The 23206-nt window shown below is 42.5% G+C and overlaps 1 protein-coding gene across 3 annotated transcripts; it reads right to left on the bottom strand.

Moving 5' to 3' along the window:
* Positions 1 to 1865: 1865 nt before the first annotated feature.
* On the bottom strand, positions 1866 to 22386 carry acvrl1 (activin A receptor like type 1). Of its 3 annotated transcripts, none has more exons than XM_083770029.1 (11): positions 22170 to 22386; positions 14453 to 14524; positions 13289 to 13318; positions 12488 to 12730; positions 9663 to 9862; positions 9412 to 9511; positions 9027 to 9173; positions 8247 to 8522; positions 7901 to 8098; positions 5956 to 6086; positions 1866 to 4052 (listed from the first exon to the last, which is right to left on the bottom strand). In XM_083770029.1, exons 2-11 carry the CDS (start codon positions 14520 to 14522, stop codon positions 3906 to 3908), a joined length of 1542 nt encoding a protein of 513 aa, XP_083626155.1. In that variant the 5' UTR covers positions 14523 to 14524; positions 22170 to 22386; the 3' UTR covers positions 1866 to 3905. The 3 variants fall into 3 exon arrangements, with proteins under 3 accessions (XP_083626155.1, XP_083626154.1, XP_083626153.1); XM_083770028.1 differs by lacking the exon at positions 22170 to 22386 and adding an exon at positions 20867 to 21290; XM_083770027.1 differs by lacking the exon at positions 22170 to 22386 and adding an exon at positions 20629 to 21289.
* Positions 22387 to 23206: the final 820 nt, after the last annotated feature.

Genomic DNA, 23206 nt, shown 5'->3' with positions numbered 1-23206 from the left:
AAAAAGAGCAGATTTACAATCAAACAAACGCGTCGTGATCGTAAATACTACACCAATTAATGATAACTGTAATAAATAATAACGCTTTGTTTAGCCCCATTAAGAGGGTTGAAACAATATCATATCTGTCATTTGACTCTATACTACTCTATACTAATGACATTAATAAAATATTAATTTGATGATGGGATTTTGAGTGGAACTCCGAGCAGATCTTTTCAGTTTTCAGAGATAATTATAAAACTGAAACCAAAGAAGACGGAAAAAATCAGGCTCATGAGGACATTTCCTGCAGGGAAGAACAGATAAGCTCTGCTGTAACAGTTATGATGTTCACTGCACTGCTGAAATGTTTACCCAGTGCTGAATTAACTGTAATCAATTACCATGAAGAGAAACTCATGATTCTAATTTTTGCACGACCTACATGTGGAAAACTTGGCTTTTTAAGTCAAACATCACATGTTCTTTTATAATACAAAACGAGGGGGTGGGGAACTGGGGGTGGGGAGGTGGCATAGATAAATCTACCCTGATGTTTTACTAAAGAAGTCTGGTAATCAAAATTTACTTGAATCAAAATATACTTATATTAAAGTACCAAAGGTATACTCAGTAATTATGCAGAATATTTGTCCCATTTCACAATGTGTTATCATATAGGCGACCGGTATTGAAATGTTTTTATTTTTTATTTTTTTAGCGGTTCGACTCCCGATCCTGACGGCCCTTACTGCATGTCACCCCCCCGTCTCTCTCCCCATTTCCTGTCAGCCTACTGTCTGTCCCTCTATAAAAAATATAAAATAAAGGTGAAAGCCAAAAAAAAATAGCTGTATACTTAGGCTGCCTACTTGAATCAAATGCCTCTGATGGAAGATTTGGTACACTGCAGAACGCCACCTCTGACAGAAAGAGGACAGATAGATAGGCCGTTATGTATTGGGGTTGGGGTGCATTGGGGACTTTATCAGTGCCTGCTGTTATCACCTGCCCTCTCTTGGTAGTATATGGACTACTCTCCACTGCTGCCTGCCCTATCCCAAAGTCTAATTGGGTCTGCTTAGTTTCCAATAGCGGCTTTATATCTGTCCATTATCGGCCCTGTCCAATTTATCTCCACATTTCCTCAGCCGTGCACTGTCTGCTGCCCCCCAAAATCCCTTCCGTCTCACCCCCAAGCGTCTCGCTGAGCGATGGCGAGGGCCAAGGGGGGAAAGAGAGACAATTGAGATGGGACTCGCGTTTTCCGATGGGGAGTTGTTTGGCCTTCATGATACTTGAACAACCCTCAAAATAACCAGCCCTTCATCCGACTGACCAGACGGGCTGGGCTTCGAGGGAGTATTATATCTCTGGAGTTTGTACAACAACCAGACACACACACAAAACGTGCACATGTACACAAACAAAGATTCACAATACACACATATTGCAGTGTACTGGATATAAAATCTGCCTTGTTGTCAGTAATGCAAGTTTACTAAGGACACACACACACACACACACACACACACACACACACACACACACACCCCTTTAACCCTAAATAGGCCTACATTTTGTTTTATATCAATGCATTGTTGCATTGAAACAAATACTAAAGTACAGATACAGATACAATTTACTTAAGTCCTACAGTAGGCCTATTCCAGTAAAATATGGTCTTCATCATTTTGTGTTCACCACTGGACATCTGTGTGTGCACTAGTGCAGAATTATGCTATACTTCACAAGTAAGCAAATAGATCAGGTTAACTATTCTCTGATGACCTCCATTGGAAAATGTGAGAATTGCACATACAGTATTGGCTGTGTCAACCATACAGTATTGTAACTTCATATTCAACACAGCAGCAACAGCATGTGAGAAATACATTCTTTATTCAATATATACAATGTGATGTTTGTTTTGTTTCCCTTTAATCGATTTTCTAAACTGCATGATGATGGGTTATGGTTAAATGGGAATAGTAATTATGTGGCACATATAAAAGTAAATGTGTATATAGAAGATAATCAAATATCTTAGATACAAAAAAAGCTATCATATTTACATTACATCAAATACTAATATAATAATCTACATTACAACATAACTGTTCTTAGAATATATACAAATAGCTCAGTATACATCGGAGGTGTAGATCTCTAGTTACTAGTTGTACAAGTATGGCTGGCAGTATTTCTGATTAGATAATTTAGATTTAGGACATTTCCCTCACAGCACCAGGGCCTTTCTTTTCACTCATTAAAATCCACCGTGTTCATTTATCTATTTGTTACTCCAAGGGCGTACAAATGTAACCAAATCACGTTGGTTACTGTCTCTCTCTACACACTATCAAATCCTGAGTGTTAATTTAACTTCTGAGAATGTACAAATGGAACACTCTGTGGGAGTTACAGAACAACAAAGGGGTCCCATTTGGGTTCCTATTACTAACTATGAATCATTTAGGTAATTTAGTTACCCTTGCAGATCCATTTGTTTCCATTTTGTACACTCTCTAAAGAGTTAAATTATAACGCTGCAGATGTAATTTAATTTCAGACAAAGTCCAGGAGGATGATATACAGTACTCCTCCTCTCATCTTTTCACAGGAAGATAAGCAATTACACTGTGTGGGCTTGTCCGCCCCTTCAACTCTTCAAAGTGGAATTTACCTCATTACTGTCAAACTTATTGTAGGCATATATGTGGGAAAATAGAGTCCAGCAATTAGGCCTCTGCCTTTCAGGTGGATTACCGGCCAATCCAAATGCTTGGCAGCAGAACAGACGCAGAAAAAATAATGAAAGAAAAGAAATTGCCAAATTCTTTTACTGGAATCCAAGGGATGACTTTGTCCTCAGAATTCTTGGTTTTAGGCAGTGGTTTTCAAAGTGCAGTCCGGGGACACCCAGCGGTCCTTGGGGGACTATTAGGAGGCCCCCAGTTAAATGAGTAGTTAATTTACTTAAGTATAATTCAATTCGCCAGAAATCATTATAAACGTACAAAAGAAAAGTATGACTACAGCTTGTTTCAAATCACCACTATTATGGTAATCTATTATTCATGTAAAATTATAACATTTAGATAATTTTATTTAAACCAAAAAAATATTTTTTTTTTCATTTGAAATAGGGGTCCATCATACGACAATTAACTTGTTTAAGGCAATAGACTGAGGTATTGCAGATAAAAAGTAGGCTGGACAAATAGAAAGGCCCTGAGGGCTAGAGCGTCTAGACAGTGGTACTGAATGCGTATGGATTTAATAGAACACAGTGGCTGCAGCCAGCATTCTCTAACTGAAATATAGGCTAATCATATGCACCTTGTGCAGCATGAAGATGGCACAAAACAGTCTTGTGTCCTTGTGTGAACCTGGTGCTCTTCTCTAGAGAAGTGGTTCTCAATGTCAGGTCCAGGCACCGCCAACAGTCCTTGAGGAGGGGGTTCCAGGGGCTCTCCACGTAAAATGACTGATAGTTAGGAACCAAATGGATCCCTAGGCTGAATTCACAACAGCAGCTGCGCGTGAATATCCGTAGTGCAGACGTTAGCAAAACACAATGAAATGTGCACGTCCGGTTCCACTGTGGACAGCAACACAGTGGAACTTTTCTCAATGTCAACACTTTTTTGCACATTTTTGCTGGCTCCATCACCTGCCATGGCGGAGAAAATGGCGGTTGCTCCCCTTGAAACCTCGCTGCTTTTCAGAAGGTGGCGTAAAAATACCACTGCTGGTGTGAATTCAGCATTACGGGTCTATAACTCTATGATGTAACATAACACAAAGGAGTTTATATTGCAGCTTAGATTGGGTTCCCAATGATACAAATCATGATGGGGGCCTAATACATATCAAACTGGGGGGGGTCCTTGAAATTAAAAAGGTAGAAAATCACTGGTCTAGAGGTCCTGTTTGAGTTTCTCTATGCTGTAGTCATTATCCAGGTCTAGTTTGGAGAGGGTCTTCTTCACCCGCAGGGCAGTAAGCCGTGCCGCTGGGCTCTGGAACCAGCACTCCTTCATGATCTTCACAATGGCTGACAGGATCTACAAAGACATACACATGGATTAAAGCAAAATAAAACCTCATGACTGAAAAACTATTGTTAGGCCAATTCCTAATATGTGATGCATGAAAGAGCCCTCACACACACTAGCAATATGTATAATTATTTTGTTTTAGTAGACATACAGCCAGACTGTTGAATAAATTGTAGATTTATGCTAAAGTCGGCCTGAAGGTTAACCTTTGCTTTCATGAAATATCCGAGATTATTATGACTTGGAAGATTGAACATGTTGCTAGTTTGACCACTACTCTTTGAAATAATAACCGAAAATGGCCTATTTTCATGCCATAGAAGACATGCTGACTTCTATGGAATCCTAATGACTGAAATCAGTCATGGTTACTGAGAACTTTAATCCATGCATACATTATTATAAATAATGTTGATGTTAGGCACGGTTTCAAATACTGCAGTATTGTATGTGGTGGGGTTTCTCTCTGTCTACCCCGTAAAATTCAGAGAGTTCATTTAACTCAGAGAGTGTACAAATGGACGGGCCCATTTGCCTCCATTTGTTCACTCTCTGAGTTACAAACCCATTAAGGGTACATTTGGTTCCTAACTATCAATCATTTAGCTAATTTAGTTACTCCTACGGGTCCATTACCAGCTCAGTAGCATTGTGGTTAGAGTGTCCTCCCTGAGACTGGGAGACTGAGGTTCAATCCCAGGCCGAGTCATACCAACGACTATAAAAATGGTACTCAAAGCCTCCCTTCTTGGCACTCAGCATCAAGGGTTGGATTAGGGGTAAGTGCCTGCGTCATGTCCAGGCGGTGTACTTGTACATCAAGCTGCCTCACGCTACAGAAACAGGAGATATCCTCCTAACCTATGTGTCCCATGGCTTGGGTTGGTTCCCAAGGCTACTTATGCTGGTCCATTTGGTTCCATTTGTATCCTCTTAGAGTTAAAGTATCTTAACACTATCACAAAATATATTCTTCTATGTGTGAGACATAAAGTAGATTAAATATATGTTATACACAATGCAAAATTATACGGCTGTGTCCTGTGGGTGCATGTGACTGAAATGAATTCCAATATCAAATATGATAATACTAATTGTTAATAAAATATGGTTCAATGTCTGGTCATCACTGTACAGTCTAATTTCCCCTCGGTCTATGGGATTTAAAATAGATTTAGTTTTTATAATTTGCGTTTGAATTTTATGTGCATGCGTTTCAGTAATGGAATGAGTATAACCACTTGAACCCTAGCGTCTCTATTCTGGGGTGAACATTTGGTGAAAATACCCAGTCTACACGCTAACAACTTGATGCATTGCCAAAGATCCTTGATATATTACCAAGATAACGCAATGCCAATCTCATGCCCCGCCACTAAAATGGTTGGTGGTGCGTGGTCTCCAAAGTGGGCACTGTCGGTCACTCTACATGCATGTCAGATCTTGTGAACGTCCTATGATTAAGTGTTGTTGCTAGATCTCGAGAGCATGTGGCTGACACAGAAACATGCTGTGTAATCATTTCCTCCCGATTTGTCTGTCTGAAAAAGACCAGAATGTTTGGAACAAATGAAGCTTGTGGGGAATGGTCCGGGTCCAATATTTAGGGCGAAAGATTCGGTCATAATCTGAGCTCATGATCACTTCTCCTACAAGTCCTACTCACAGTCTCTTAAACCTATAGGAAATCAGTCGAAGTTTGGAAGTCTTGGTTCTCCCACCGTCTTTGGCGTTGTGGCGCATTGTAGATTGGCTATTGTCCGCCCCGGTTAAGTGATTTGGTATTGAGGGTAAAAAGGAGTAGACAGACCTAGTACAGAGGTCTGGGCGACCCTGGTTAAATATAAGTATATGGGGTTTAAGTGGTTTAATGTGTAGTGTGTGCATGTTGTGTCCTCTGATGCCTCACCGGGTGGGAGTGCATCCTGTTGTGCAGGCTGGGCCTATGCTGGTCCACACACACCACCTTCTTCATCTCCTCAAAGCTGGGATCCGACGGCACCATGTCAAAGAAGGGAGGCCGGTACTCTTCCACGATTCCTAAAACAAGAGAAAAGAACAAATAGTCAGTGTCCACCGTTTTTCTTCTCAAATTCTGTCCGGAACAGAGCATATGCCACTGTAATGAAGTGATCGAGAACAGTCACGGCAGTCTACGGTCCAATCTCCTTCGCAAACAAGCTAACACATACGCCCTCAATCCAAGGGTTCATCCTAGGCGGTCTTTTTCAGCAGCACTGTTCACTCTTCACACTACACACTCACAGCACCGTTCCTGCAGCTTGTCAGTGATCAAACCCCATCCACCTCCCCAGCCCCTCCCTGTGGCATTTAGTCCTTCAATTTACAGTACATTGTATGAATTCTATGGATTCCCTAAAAGGGACACGGTGGAGAATTTATTTTAAGGATTGTATGAAGTATGACATCTGTGTTTCTTAACTTATGTCCTTGAAAGGTTCAAAGCTATTTTCATGTAATAACTCTGTATATTATGCTCTGCTTCAGGGAGGTTAGTGATCTCAGCTCTTGTGTCACATTTACGTCAACAATCTGTAGTATCACAGGAGCAGAGTCGCAACGCCAAAATGTAATGCAACATCATTGCAATACATGGTTTATCTTGACAAAACTGTCTGACAGAACTGGCTTATGCTTGATTTATACTCGGTTGCACATCGGCGTTACGCGCTGAAAATCGGTCCTGGGGAGGAGGATTTGGTGAGAAATAAATGTGGACACTGTGTCAGCGAGTTCGGCATGAAATATGAAGACTTGAGAGAATAATCATCAAACTGAGAAAAAGCATTGACCTGTTTATGTATATCTCCTCGTTGTGTATAAACAGAATGTAGATTTCACAGCCTGCCGGACTGAAATAGCACACGTTATAACTCCTGATAGGCTGAAGTGGGAGTTCTGTAAAGTATGTTGGACAGAACGAGAGCGGGGAAAGATACTGGTTCCCTGGGGACTGAACTGGGATGAAGCCCTACAAGCTCTGCTGAGTGTGTGTGTGCTGGAGCGTGCACGCATTTGTGTGTGTGGGTCTATATTAATTTGCTGCATATATTGACGCACATGCATGCGTCTGTGGGGGGGTGTGTGTGTGTGTGTGTGTGTGCGCGCGTGTGCATGTTCATCTGCATGTGTCTGTTCACACGGGCATCTGGACTATGTGAGAGCGAGTGCTGACACCAGATAAGACTGTTTATAATTACTGAAGAGCTAATCATTGGAGAGGATAGTAGAGGCAGACACAGACTCAACTCAAGCATACGAATAGCCAGCTAGGAAAACAGTGGAGCGCGGAGAGAGCTGAGGCTGACTGCCTCCTACACATACTCTAACAGAGACATGGAGACACCGTGACAGAGATGACACATTTTCAACATCACGTGCTTGAATGCATGGATAAGACATCCATGGATCCATGTAGACCCCACGAAAAGCACATCTGGAATGACTCTCTCCCTTGGATCGACAGTCATTGGGTGAATACATATTTTGGAAACCACTGCCATAAACCAAGAGATCCTGGAAAAAAATACCATGAATTCCAAAAAAAGTATTGTGCTATTTATTTCTTTTTCTTTCTTCACTTGTGCTGCTGTCAAGCACAAATAGACATGGCGATGACAGTATGTGTCCAAAAATGTATGTATGCGTTTGATTTTGTGTGCTTGCATTTCAGACAATAGCAGATCTACAAGCTCACGACATGTTGCATGTTGACACATTGTGGGCTTGTATTGTATTGTGAGCTACTATTTTATACCTCCAAGGGACTCTAAGGGTTGATGAAGTATAATGAAAAGACATTTCTGCCGGCTAGTTTGGCTAGTAGTAGGTACCATTGACGATGGTCCTGCGAGTGATTTCCCAGAAGACCAGGCCGAGGGCCCAGATGTCCGTCTGCTTGTAGGACTCAAAGATGTCCATACGAATGGTCTCATCCAGCACCTCGGGGGCCATGTAGCGCTTGGTGCCCACACGAGGGTTGTTACCCACATCCAGATAGTCATTGGACTGAGAGTGTATTACTGCCAGACCTGAGAACAAAGAGCAGAAACACAAGAATGTTTTGCATTTCAAGACATCATCCAATGGATTCTCCACAGATTCCATGACAACAACAACGATGAACATGCTCTACAATTTTCCATTTCCATGTCCTTCCCCTCTCCAGCGCTCTCTCACCCAGGTCAGCAATGCAGCACTGTCCATTCCTCTTGACCAGGATGTTGCGGCTTTTCAGGTCTCGGTGGGCGATGGCTGGTTTGCCCTGGGTGCTGTGGATCTCTGTGTGCAGGTGCACCAGGCCACAGGCCACAGACAGACTCATCCTCAGGCAGCTCTCAGGGTCCAAGCTGCTGTACTGCAGGAAGTCATAGAGCGACCCCAGCTCGTGGAAGTGCGTGACAAGCCACAGCTGGGTGCTGGAGTTCTTGGACGTCATGTCGGAGGCTATGAAACCTAAAAGAAAACAAAGTGTTTGTGTCACAGCATAACTGCATTGGGTGATGCAGTTTATGCATTGGGGAAATCATGGCGCCGGTGCCAGAAAAATGCGTGAAAAATCAAAGAAGAGCCCTATGGACTAACCAGGAAGTGTAGCCCCCACAGCTGTTGTTGTTGTTGCTCTAAGAGGAGCAGCATCATCATTAGCTTAGCTTGTTTTCAAGTTTTATAAGGTCCTAAACATCCTAGATTGTCTCATTTTGAGCAGAAAAAGGACAAATAAGCGCGCGAGCCGCGTACACGTCGGATCTGTATGTAGGCTGTCTAACATGTAAAAAATGTGAGTAAAAAAAAGGAAAAAAAATATTTATTTTGAAATATTTTAAATTACTGGATTAAATTACATTAATCCAGTTTCCTCGTTCTGGCAAAGGCGGGTTGTGGAGAGAAAAACGAGGTAAAGTGTTCTTGGCGAAACAGGAGAGTGTATTGTCATGAAGAATTATTTGTGTTCAGTACCGAGTATGTTGTCATGTCTGAGCTGTACAGTGTTGTAGATCTCGGTCTCTCTGAACCAGGACTGCTCATCCCTGGAGGAGAAGATCTTCACTGCCACGCTCTCCCCCATCCATGTTCCCCTCCACACCTCACCGTACCTGCCCTTACCTACAGAGAACAGTAACAAAACATTATGAAAAATAAATTTCTTGCGTATCGTTGACGCTTCCCATAAGATATACAGTATGAGTCATTTCTTAAAAATTTGTATTAATATTTTAATAATAGAGACAGGAAACCCAGTGCAGAGAGAGATAAGTGCTGCAGATGGAACCTGACTGGGGATGCCCTGACTATGTGGTTGATTCACTATCTGGTTATCTACCAATGAAAGAAATCAACTGACCGACACACTCCACCAGTGATATCTGTCTGGCCATGGTCCTTTGCACCAAATAGGGGAGTCCTGTCCCACTGCCCGATGTGCAGAATTCATCATAGATGTCCTACATATTCAAAACAGACAGACGGACAGCGTAGAGAAGAGAGGTAGAGAGAAACACAGATAAAGTGAGTCATAAATAAGAAAGGTTCCAAGTACCCTGCCTTTTTATGAACTTTTTAATGTGTTTAATGTGTCTCTCTAATGGCTCTCACCCCATATGTCGGGTCGTCCCCATTTGGGACCTTAATCATGGTGAGGTCGCGGTCGTCAGTGCTGCCCAGTCTGCAGTGTGTCTGCCGCGTTCGAAGCCACAGCACCAGGCCACACGTGCCCACCGCTACGATGACCAGCACCAGCACAGGCACTGCCACCCACAGTACCAAGCCGCCAGTTTCGGGAGGTGTCGTTCCAGCTGGACAAACATAAACGCACAGTTGAGAGCACAGACAGGGTCGGCCCTAAGCACAGGCGGTACAGGCTACTGGTTCTCAACATTGGGTCCTTGAGGGGGGTTCCAGATGATTAATAGTTAGGAACCAAATGGTCCCTTACAGGTCTGTAACTGAGGGGGCACTGGTGCCAAAGATGTTATTTTTCTCTTCTTTTTGGGTCGAAGATATATTCTTAATAGAACACAAAGCACAAATATGCCCCTCCTCCCCTCGCCCCACCACAGGAGTCTGGACATGTATGCTAGTTAGAGCCATATTAGTTAGCTTGGTAAATTATCTTTTTTTTGTTCCATCTGACCCATAAATCTCAAATGGTAGTGTACATAAATTGGCAGGTGAGACATAACCACATCCAGCTCATCTACCTCTACTGACATGTAGTCTGCAGAAAGTGAGTTGACTAATGCGGCACCTATTAACCCACGAGCCATGTCTGATGAGGTAACAGAGTTCGCTCCTATGCCACCAAAATGTGGAACGCACTACCAACAGTCATTAAGACATGCAAAACCGCTCTCAAAGGGCACCTACGGACAGCTCTAAATGTTCTGATGAATTGAAAATGGTGGACCCTATTGTAAACAAGTGTAATGCTTTATGGTGTCGTCCACAGTTAACAGTTTTTGTATGGAGTTGTGCTTGAAATGTACTGTAATTCTGCAAACTGTTAATAAATACTTCAATCAATCAATAAGAAGAGGACCCTATCAGATAGAATCAGAATTAATTTATCAGAAAAGAGAGGATGGGAGAAGTTGCCACCGCCCACCACAACATAGGAACCCAGTAAAAGAGAAGCTTTCTTATCTTATGTATTCAAAGAACAAGAGCCTCCGCACTGCTATTAATGCAAGCTGTTCTCCCAGAAAGACTTAACTAATCAGTGCGGGAATAAATGACTCAAATTGGTGGCAATTCTAGCTGTAGTGGCCGTAGCTGAGTGGGCAGAGACTTGAGAGAATGTCTGGTAATCAGAAGGTCGCCAGTTTGACACATGCCCACCCTAGTCTAATTACAGAAGTGCCCCTGAGCAAGATACTATACCCCTAACTGCTCTCTGGGTGCCGTAATGGCACGTCCCCACTGCTCCTAATAGATAGGCTAAATAAAGAGGACAAAGTCATAAATACTACAAAATAAATGAAATAAAATACTCAAGGGGACTACATTTTAAATGATTATAAATGCACAAGAACGCCTCAGTGTTGTTCCCTAGCCCACGCTTTGGGCACCATCTATAGATGGTGTCTAGTGATAGTAAAAGGCTTTCACAATCTTTCCTTTATTTATCTTGAGGAAGCTGTAGGGAATAATATTGTTTTAAAACTGGACAACAAAGTGGTATACCATATCATTATGGACTGGGCTTCAGTCCAATAAGTGGGCTTGAAATTACATTTACAGTAACCGATCACAAGGGGGCAGCATTTACTGATTTTTCATTGGGAAGCCTCACTCCAGGCATCCAGAGATCACAATCACTTATGGCCCATTTTACACTTTGGCTATTTGAAAATACCGATCAACAAGCTCAATGTGGGGGCACGTTGTGAGATCTGCATTTCTTTTTTAACTGTGTGAAACATTTTGATTAAAAAATAAAATAAAAATAGGGACACCACACCAGGCATGATGTGGTTAATCGTGTGCAGAGGGTCACGTTGGGACGTTGGGTAAACCACACCAATGCAAATGCAATGCAATGGTGTGGTTTACCTTAAAAAACGTTTTGTCCCAACGCGACCCTTTGGTGTGGTTTGGGCTTAAGACTGAATTACACAGGTCTGCGTGCTCGGAAAGGGACGGCCCTAATGGTACACATCCAGGATGCTGAGTTATGCACATGGTCCATTCTAATGGGGCCCACAATGGTACTAATTCACTTCTGCAAATTGAAGGCAACTCTTATCTAAATGAGAGGCTTCAGGTCAGTGATCCTCAACGTGTGGGCCGAGGCCCACTGGTGGGCCATGAGGATATTGCAAGTGGGACCCAAATTAATTGGCAAAACACAAGATTTTAATAATAATATAACATGATATATAATATTAATGAATCGATTGATTGATCATTCATTCATCCTTTATTTAAAATTCTCAGAGAGATCATTGAGGGAGACCTTCATTTACAATGATGCTGAGATTACACATATAAATAACATAAGAACAACGAAGAAAGAGAACATGTTTACAACAATCAGTTGAAACAGTTGCATACAAGTAATGAACGGCTATTATGGAAATACATTTGAATCCGTTAGCTAGCTCTGTGTCTCATTAGTTGTTGCTTTACATGTAGCAACATAATACATTTTCTTACATTTTTGAATAAGAATTTGAAGGTTTTTAGAAACATTAGGTTAGGTTTTAGAAGGCGTTTTTAGAATCGGCCTCAGGTCTCGTTGCAAGACGTTCCAAAATCCAGATGCACTAATGTTTAAAGCGGTCTTTCCCAGTTCAGATTTGGCACGAGGAACCTGAAGGACCAGCCATTCGCTAGAGCGAGTGATAATGTGACTAGGGTTCTGACCCAACATGGATGAAATATTATGGTGGAACAGAGAACCACTGCTTTTAGGCACTGACCTGGATCTGGAGGCGCCGTGGTGAAGGCATTACACTGGTCTGTTTTGCAACAGTGGACGTAGAAATTGGCGAAGGACGTGAAGCACTGCTCCATGTAATTGACCTGGGAGAAACATCCTCGCTCCTCGTAACCGTAGACCCTGGTGTAGAAGCAGATGTCTCCCCTGCAGGTCCCGTTGACGCATGTGTGTTTCTCGTTTTCACATGCGCACAGCAGCTTGTCGCTGTCCTCGTCTCCGGGGACTGGGGGGACAACGCGCACCCTCAGTGTTTGAACAAAATACAAATAGAGTTCTCTTTCACTGAGTTAGGGTCTATGACACGTATCACAAACATATCTCTTTTTTACGTGTTAAGTTTAAAGTGTGTTGTTGTGTATTTTGAAGCACATCATATGGCGGCTCTACGGCTGTCATGGAATGTGCTATATAAATACATTTGACTTGACTTAAAAGGTGCTGTAAGTGTTTTATTAAGTGTTAAATAGCTCTATATTCCCCTAGCAACATTTTTCAATATGAAACCTGCCTGAACATGTAATTCCTGTTTACTAAAGAGCTGGGGAGACAGGGAGAACCCTGTAACTTATACTAAATTATTTGTAACGGCAAAAAATTTCACTTACATCACCTTTAACTTGACTACAGTTACACACAGTAATTATTGTACACACACACACACACACACACACACACACACACACACACACACACACACACACACACACACACACACACACACACACACACACACACACACACACACACACACACACACACACACACACGCACACACCCCTACCTTCTGACGATGACACCATTGATGAATCATCTAGATGAGCCAAGACAAAATGAGTTACAAAGAGATGAGTTCAAAAGTCAAAACAGTTCCTCTATAGAGCTTTCTTACATGGATCAGGAGTATAATACGTACACTCGTAATGGGACCTTTAACTTCCTGGAGGGGAAACCCCAGTGTAATAGTGAGAGATATGTTCACGACATTTCCTGCCAGCTGCATGATATTGTCAGAGAAGGGCAAGGCTATACAGTGGCTGTTTGGTTAACCAGGAAAGGTATTTTTGGTGAATTGGTGTGGTGTGAGTGAGTGAGTGAGTGAGTGAGTGAGTGAGTGAGTGAGTGTGTGTGTGTGTGTGTGTGTGTGTGTGTGTGTGTGTGTGTGTGTGTGTGTGTGTGTGTGTGTGTGTGTGTGTGTGTGAGAGAGAGAGAGAATGAAAGAAAGAATAAAGGTTTCAGCAAGAAGAAAAGAAAAGATAGCGGTAGAGAGTGTGTGACAGGAAATATAGAATGAGAGAGAGCGACACCCACCCCCGAACCACCCTCGGCTCGAGTCCCCTTTTCTCAGAAGCATCTTGGTACTAGGATCCCTTTAGTCTCGTTGACTTAAGAAGGGACCTGACTATATCAACCGGAATAATATCAAGGTGCTTTTGGGGGGGAAATAACAAATTAGGAATGTCTAAACTCACTGGCACAGCAGGAAGACTCACACTTCCTCTCTGCTATTGTTCCCAATAGCAGATGTGTGCCAGCCTGTCTCTCTTGTGTACCCACAGTAGGGAAAACAAACGGCACACACATACACACAGACTAAAGTGGTCACACCTAGCCAGTAGCCACAAAGTGTCATGTGCACAAACAAGTAATACAAGCAACACAGTCACACATCACACACACGTAGGTATGTACGTACGTCTTACGTACTCACAAGTAGCTCACAAGTAGCACACACAAAAAGGGATACAGCCTCGCAAACCCACAACACATGCTTTGAAACAGACAGCTGCATACTTGTCTGAAATGCATAATTAAAGGTTGACTGGAATGGGTGGAATGCTACAGTATTTATTTACTGTTAAGTGGCAGCTTTATGCAACTGCCATCTCTGCTGTGTGGCTGAGTGTTGCACACATCTTGTCTTGTGTGTATGTGCGTTTTAATTCACCTGCATGGACAGCAGAGTTCCACAGCAGTGCTCCTGCCAGCAGTACTGCAACCAGCGTAGAGCTCCCCATCTCTGTAACACAGCAGGACAACTGGCATCATTCAAACTGGCATGGTTAGAATCAATGTGACTTAACTTAAGCCCTGTATGCTTCGTCGCATGATGGTGTTGTGCTGTGATAATAGCCGATTGACAAGCTTCAAGATCAATCAATCAACTTCTTTGAATATGTTTGAAAGTGCTTAAGCCGTCATTAGAATAATGGTGGCACAATCTCTGTGAATGTTCAATTTATAACCTGTGGTGTGGTTGATATTACAAAGGGGTGGTGGCGGGGTGGGCGGCAGTGTGCCATGCAAGTCTCTCGAGACAGACTGTTGACTATGTCAAGTTCAAAGGAAAAGAGAGCGCCGTTTTACCTTTATTTTTTGACAATGGGTTCTCAGATTGGTGTCATGTGTACATGACAGCAGCGAGCACCCAGCAGAACCATGACAGTCCAACGGAGGGCGCTATGAGGGCTAAAACAACACTGTGCCAGGACAGGGACCCCGCCTGTCTGCCGTCACTGTAATTGTGGTGGGTGGGAGAGAGGGCTTTAGGGAAAGGCCACTCTTCCCAAGCAGCCACTTAGTGTTTATGTTGATTGCGTGTGTGTGTGTGTGTGTGTGTGTGTGTGTGTGTGTGTGTGTGCGTGCGCCCGTGCGTGTGTGCATATGCGCGCACGAGAGAGAGAGAGAGAGAGACCATGTGTATTGTAGCCCCATGCTACCCAGTCTCCAGGCCTGTCTGATCCTAGGCTGCCCTGCTCACAGAGTAAATATTGATGGATATGTTTCCTGCCATTGAGGGGCCGCACCCTCGCTGGCTAGCCAGACTCAGGTCTGCACATTGTTTGGGCCCCGGCTGCCACGGGTCACACGAGCAGGAGGGCTTTGAAAGCCGGTGGACTCACAGTGCAGTACACTGTATTCTGCCACTTCGACGCAGAGATGTGCTAATGTTGCATAATCCTAATGTTCAAAGTCATTCAGATAAAATAGAACGGGGGCAGGAGGGTTATCACTGGAATGAGGAACTTAAATGATTACAGAAACATCTAAAGACATGGATGTTCTCACGTGCCGTGATAGAAAGCCCATTCTAACTCTGCATAACTTCATAATTTGACACATTGCAGCACATAGCATGAAGTATATCCTCTCCAAACCCGGGATCTATTCATAAGGGAAGTTGTTTCTCAACTCATGCATGATAACACGGCAAAATACAGTAATCTGTGCATATGAAATAGCTGAGTAATCACAATGGTATGTGGGGTGAGTGTTATTTTTGTGATAATCACATAATGGCATACTGTAAACTCTGCAAGTAAACAGAATATTCAAGTCACGTACGACTTTCGAAATCCAAACGTGATAACAAACTATCACATAATCAAGTGTGGTTTAACTGGCCCAGGCCGTAGCGTAACGGTCTGGGCGGTGGTTTAACTGATGAAGTGAATAAAAAAGAGAGATGGAAAGTTGGCTTTCAACTTTTGAAAGCACGATGCTATAGATTGATCTCACCTCTGTCAGAGCTATTAAAGTTCAAACCTTTTTCTCAATACTCAAGGACAAATTTGCTTAATTCTTTTCACTTTTCAAGTGTGCACATTACCCTGAATATGATCCTTATTTGCGTTTATATGAACGTTGATGTTAGCAAATAGTCGACAGTTAACCACATGAACCCGTGCATCCCTATTCTGGGCATCTCAACGTCAACACATTAAGTGGCGAAGAGATTTGGTACCGTGTAGAGGGGAAACCGTGATACCCCCCCCAAACAACACAACTCCAGATAATCAAATGTATTTTTCCAAAGGTTGTATTTTGTAATTATGATAGTCCTTCTACTGTAGTGCTCTTATTGCGACTGAAGGTCACAGTTAACTATGGAATCGTGCATTTCCCGTCAGTGTGACGGCCACGTTGACATCATCAGGGATGGAGCACGTGACATCATCAGGGATGGAGATCCCTGATGTCATCAATATTAAGCCCATATATGGAGATCACTGATGTCATCAATACTCTACATCGGACCTCAAACCCTTAGATCTCCATATATGGAGCTGACCGGTCTTGACATTCCATATGTTGATCCTTCCCCATCCATCCTTCCTCTTCGATGTCTCCCTTTTGACTGATACCTGTCCATTTACACTCTAGACGGGCCTGCCCCAAAGTTATTAGTGCAGCCGTGCCTGGCAGCCGGCGAAAACTCAACAGTTCTCAACAGGCCCGAAAATTAAGATTTTACCCCTCAAGCCAAAGCACCAGCGCTCGCCCAGCAGTCTGCTGTCACCCAGGCGAATATGTTGATCTGACCCCCCATTCCAAAGCGCCAGTGCTCGCCCAGCAGTCTGCTGTCACCCAGGCGGATGCGTGCCGTGCACGCGACCTCGCCGCGTCTTACTGGTGATAAGATCTGTTTACTGTGTGTGTGTGCGTGCGTGTGTACGTAGTTGTGGTAATAGATGGCAGGATGTAGTGATGTATTATTGTTGACTAATAATCAGTCAACTGATTTGCCGATTATAATAATACGTTATTTTCAATATCTGGTATATCAATATGGCTCAGTATTGTATGATACTGAGGATTTTCAAAAGGCAGAAACATCTGTCTTATTTGTTCATATAAGATGTAAGATAAGGATCATATGGTTTATACAATTATTAATGGTATGATAAGAATATGATGCTCAGACCTGACGAAGACCCACAGTGGTCGAAACGTTGTCATACTTTTTTAATACATTTTCTACTGGGAGCTGAGTTACAGAGTGCAAACTTCCCTTCCTTCTTCTCCATTAAAACATATTTGTTATTTTGTAGCTATGCAAATTGTCCGTCTGGGCATATTTATGTGCATCTTCAACGGACGGTGTGTGGATCTTCTGACTGCCCTATCATTATACATCCGTCAACAGCTCCCATAGAAACTACGATGATAAACACACATTTCCTACAGTACAAATGACGGTAACTCATGAAACACACAAGGGTATTTGTCTGTTGAAATTCCACACATCAGCACAGAATCAGGAAAGTCCGCCTTTGGCTTTTAACTGCCTGAAAAAACCAGAACAAACTACAGGAAACTTTTAAAATGTAATCAACCATAACGGGGACACCGCCATTCCGACTACATGGCTTCCGTGTGTGGTTAGGGTTAGGGACAGGGTTAGTAATGAGCGAGTCACAACAACTTACGTCAGTAGCCTACTGGTTGAAGAGTATACACTATACACACTGATGTTTGATGCCAATAAATGTTATGTACTACTTTTGGTGTGTGATTAAAAAAAATATATTTTTGACATACAGGCTTCACTGTGAGAACATTCTGCCAAATGATTTTTTAGGCGTCAAATCAAGACATCACTAGTATGTTCTTGCTGAGTTACGTTCATCTAGGTGACTAGGCCTTAGTTACAAAATGTAAATAGGCCTTAGCTACATTTGTGTATTATTTTACATGCAACATCTACTGCATATACCAGTGGTTCACAGATTGTGGTCCAGGGACCCCCAGGGCTCCTTTGGGGGGGTTCCAGCGGGCCCCCAGCAAAAGTAGTTAAAATTGTGTCACCATCACTTTAATCCATTTATACACTGGCTTACATGTAAATACTTGCAACGTGGCACTTTAAAATAATGTAATAATGAAATGTATATCTTCTCTTCAGGGGGTCCCTGGCACAAAACCTTTTCAGATATTTGTCTGCGGCCAATGGGGCTCCTTGACATGAAAAGGTTTGAGAACCACTGGCATACAGTCTACATACAGTACATATAGGATGAAAGGTCGACTGTCGGGCAACTGTTTTTGGACTCCAGCTAAGCTTATGAGAACAGATCATATAAACATACTAAAACCACAAGACATATTTTTACCAAGAAAGACTAAGTAGGCTATTTCCTGTATCATGTAGCGTTCATGTCAGCGGTGGTTAATCTGTGGGCCCAGCGGAGCAGTAACATAAACACAGCTCCCCCACACACAATCGCCTTATTCTCGATGGAGGGGGCATAAACTGTTTTTTTTTCTGGATGTTTCCAGACATTACATTATCTTCTGTTAGGATCCTGGGGGTAGAAGAACGGGCCGTAATCACATCCTATATCATACACACTGACAACCTTAGTCTCCGACACACTTCCTCCCTCTCTGCATTCTCCTGTTTGTCTCATATCTGTCAATGCTACACTCGGCGTGACCCATGAGGAAAGGGGCTGCCCCAGCATGGAGGAGAACCATTGTGATCTCTTCCTCTCATCTACATAGGTTTGACTTTGGGGAGAGAGATCTCTCATTCCATCTGGATGATGTGTGGTATTTTAGTGGTGGTGGTGGTGGGGGTTACAGACTGCATCATCAGGTGGCCTCATCTGGCTCCTTCTCTGGAAACAAGTACACCAGGGGTCAGGTCATACTAAGCTCCCTCCTTTTTTCCCCCCTCTACACAGTACACACCAAATCCCTTTGCCAAAAAATAGCCGATCTACAAGCTGTGAGCTTGTAGATCTACTATTGTCAATCGTTCACCCCAGAATAGGGACGATAGGGTTCATGTGGTTATTAAGCAAATGTAAATTACACAATCATGCGTCTCAGGTGGCAAGCTATCCAAAAATATTCACATTTAGTGTGTGTTTTATGTCATTTAGTAAATAAACTTTAAATCTTTTATCCTCTGACTGTTGTGAGTTGTGACTGGCTGCTTTGCTGTGATGACAGACCGGCATGTCTGATTGCATCTTCGTTGCATAGACAAGGCTAGGCTTTTAGCTTTATGCCTCAGCTACTGTGAGCATGCTCTCACATGCACTGGAAGTTCTGTCTAAGACACAGGACGACAGATGGTTTCTGTACAAGTCCATTTGTTTTTGCGCTGCCCAAGTGCCCATTACAGCTGTGAACGTCAGACTTCTTGCTGATAATGATTTATGCTTATAGTTTGACTGTTAAAACTGGTGTAGCTGATTTGGTCATTTGGTTTTTCTTTTCTTGCTGTGTTGGAATGAGACCTGAGAGAAGAGGGATATTGTTTGATGTCACAGATACATAGCCATTAAACTGCATATGTGTGTGTGTGTGTGTGTGTGTGTGTGTGTGTGTGTGTGTGTGTGTGTGTGTGTGTGTGTGTGTGTGTGTGTGTGTGTGTGTGTGTGTGTGTGTGTGTACCGGTATGTATAGTACATCCATGGGGTATGTAGAGTATATTGATAAAATATTGTATTGATATCCTAGCACCTGAAACATCATGCCTTGCCTCTCTCTCTCTCTCTATCTCTCTCTCTCACACACTCACACACACACACACACACACACACACACACACACACACACACACACACACACACACACACACGCACACACACACACACACTTTTATGTACATGTTGCATTGGTCCATGTGTGTTTGATGGGGTTTAAGAGAAAAGACAATTATAGTGAGATAGATTTATAGCAACTTGACCCTTGCAGCCTCTTTAGCTTATCTTAAAGCAAATATTTTGATTAAAAAAATAATTTATTTATAGTTTATCCAGCAAACCAGCTCATCATCATCATTCCTCTTACAGCAAGTGTAAGTGATGATAGTACTGGCCTATGTCCCCAAAAAGCACAGGATATTATATTAAAAAACAAAATATCATCAATTACATCTGTCTTTATGTATGGCATAAACATTTTAATCAACAAGGGTTTAAAACAATTTGAGAAGAGAGGATAATTTGTATAACACAATTATTATCAGGCTAACGGAATATGCAATAGCCTATACAGCTGTATAGTTGATCTGTTCTAATCTGTGGACAATACAATTCTCAAAAAGAAAAGAAAAGAAAAGAAAAGACAATATTAATTGAGGCTGTCTTTAGTTGGCGCCTCTTCAAGAGCAGCCAGGTAGAGACTCACTTCAGCACCGGTTGACTCACTAATTATCACCTGTGTGCTGCTGACATTCTGTTCTGGAAACACGTGGACGTTGAGTCACTTGCTAAAGGTAATTTTACACTGAATTGGGCTACAGAACAAACTACTTTGTGTATTATATAACATATTATAAATAAAATACATAAAAATCACGTTAAACTAACAGCCGGATTGATACATTACCTATATTCTTCCAGTCGCGTTTTCAAGTAGACAAATGTATGTCTCCCATGATAGTCTAGTCTCGTATCCGTTTGTAGCCCCGGCCCTAACTCTTTCCAAGGAAAAGAAAAATACTTTTTTAAGCCTACACAGCTACACCCGCGTCAGCATTTCACGACCGAACCATTTACTTTTGGCCCAAAGAAGAAGAAGCTAAAAGCCTTCAACTAAACAGCTGTTTAAAATCCAGAAATCTCACATCCTTTCCCAGTCTCTTCGTTGCGGATCAACCAGTGTTTTACGCACACGACACGGGGCTCCCACCAAGTCCAGGCAGGATTCGTCTTTCTTTAATTCTCCTTTATTTCTCCGATAAAAACAGACGGGACTCAATGACTCATTAATCCGTGACATCTGCGACAAGTTCAAAGCAGTTCGAGATGACTCGAGTTAACCGGGGAAACGCAGCCATGTCGCCGGTGGCTGGAAGGCGCACTGGAGGAGCAGCCGCGTATATCTGTGCCCAGAATCTGCACTGATAAACCCGAGAACACGAAACAGAAGTTTTGGAACATGACCAGACTTCTTCCGCTTTGAGAACTTCACAAATTGCGTCTCCTCGTAGGTCCCATTTCGGTAAACTACGCACAAACTTTGGCCCGTTCCCGATCCAGGGGCAAGATTACAGATTTTAAATAGGATTTCGTCCCACCCCTTATTGTCTCTTGCGGGGTCTGGCTGGAATGTGTTCTCATAGCGGCTTTCCTGTTGCTTCCAAACCTCTCATTTTCCTTTTCCCCTGCTGGTGCCTTGTCTGCCTATACAGCACACTGCATGAGGAAGAATGCACTTTTAGAGACTATGCTGTGATGTTCAATGATAAAAATGTATAGAAACTGCATGGATCTGATATCCCACACCTAGGAAAATCCCCTTAATTTTTGCAAACTTTATTAATGAAACACTGGTCTTCAGTGTCAGACAGCACAGTGGAGTAGGCTATACTACAGCTGGTGATGATGTTTTTTTAAATCTTTAAACCTTTTCCATCTGCAAAGACTTTTCTCCCTCTGTTATGAATTCCCTCCAATGTAGCCTACTCCATATTCTGTCTCTATAAAAGTATGTTTTTAACAATGTGCTGCTGTTGGGTTCTTGTAGCAGGCGCAGCACTGTCTTCTCTAATTGCCTGTCAGAATATGGACAATGGCAGAAAGGAGGCTGACCTGTACTTGCCATGCCCACAGGGAATGGATCCGAACACCGTTCCCTGAACTTGACGCCTATCTCGACAGAGTCGACACCCAGACAACAGACAACTGTGGGATGGAGGATGACACAGATCTGTGGTCAGTGATACTCTAATGCGCTCTCTCTCTCTCTCTCTCTCTCTCTCTCTCTCTCTCTCTCTCTCTCTCTCTCTCTCTCTCTCTCTCTCTCTCTCCCCTTTTGCATCGTTCAGTGCATTATCAATGCAATGTCCCTTACTCCCTTCTATTTACATGTTATCGTCACTCTCAGTCGTGTGGAAGGTTAACCTCTGTAATATGTCCAAGACTTACCTTGGTTTCAGGATTCAAATTCAAAAACAGCAAAAGTAGCAGATCTACAAGCTAAAAAAAAAAACGGTGCTTCGTGGCATGTTTCATGCTTGCTGATTTGCTACTTTTTGTGTGACGCTGTGATCAAGTAAAAGGCATTCATTTTTATGAAAAAAAAACAAAAACCAAAAAAGTTTAAAAATAACAATAATAAGAGGTTTCTGCCCGCCAGAGAGTCTCTTCTTTGTCAAAATTCACCAGAGACTGAGCAAGATGTCCTCATGTCTGTGGTAAAGAAATCCCCCTCCTCGTTCTCAGGCTTTTAATCTCTGCTCTTCTTGGCCTGTGGGTGCAAAGACACAGCTGGGAGTTTTCACCATCATCAGCTCTCTTGTAGAGAAGAGAGCAAAATTGTTCAATTTTTTTTTTCTTGATCAGCATTTAAATTTCCTTCCTCATTAATCTGTGACCTAAGCAGCTGTTTTTCCTCAGTGTTCTTTCAGCAGCAGCTTGTTCGCTTTAAGGCTTAAAGCGAATAGGCTCTCTTTTGTCTGTTTTAGACTGTTTATTGTGTAATCAAACAGAGGACGAGGGGGGAATGCTGATGTGGGTAAATACTGTTTCAATGAAACCATTATTTAGCATCTATTTATTATTCAAAAGTTAGAAAAATATTGATAAAGAAAGAGAACACTTCTGTTTAGTGTTTAGTATGAATTCCAAACCATTACTTTATCCATATGAACCCTTTGTGTCCCTACTCTGGGGTGAACATTCAGCAAAAATAGCAGAATGTACAAGTCTACAACACATGGTGTTGTTGTGAGCTTGTAGATTGGCTATTTTCTGTGTAGAGATTTGGTGTAGACTGAGGGGGGAAAAAGGAGTGGACCAAGTATAGACCCCTGGGGGGCTTCGGTAAACTTAACAGTTTAAGTGGTTATGTCATGCATACTAAGCAGTCTTAAAATGCATGGATATTTTAGGCATTTTGTCAACACCGACAGTAAAGAGAACGTAGTGATGGCAAGCGACATGCAACACGCTGTATTATTGTG

The sequence above is a fragment of the Protomyctophum parallelum genome (assembly GCF_964188405.1).
Source record: "Protomyctophum parallelum genome assembly, chromosome: 7".
NCBI lineage: Eukaryota > Metazoa > Chordata > Actinopteri > Myctophiformes > Myctophidae > Protomyctophum > Protomyctophum parallelum.
This window is presented reverse-complemented; position numbering and strand designations above follow the sequence as displayed.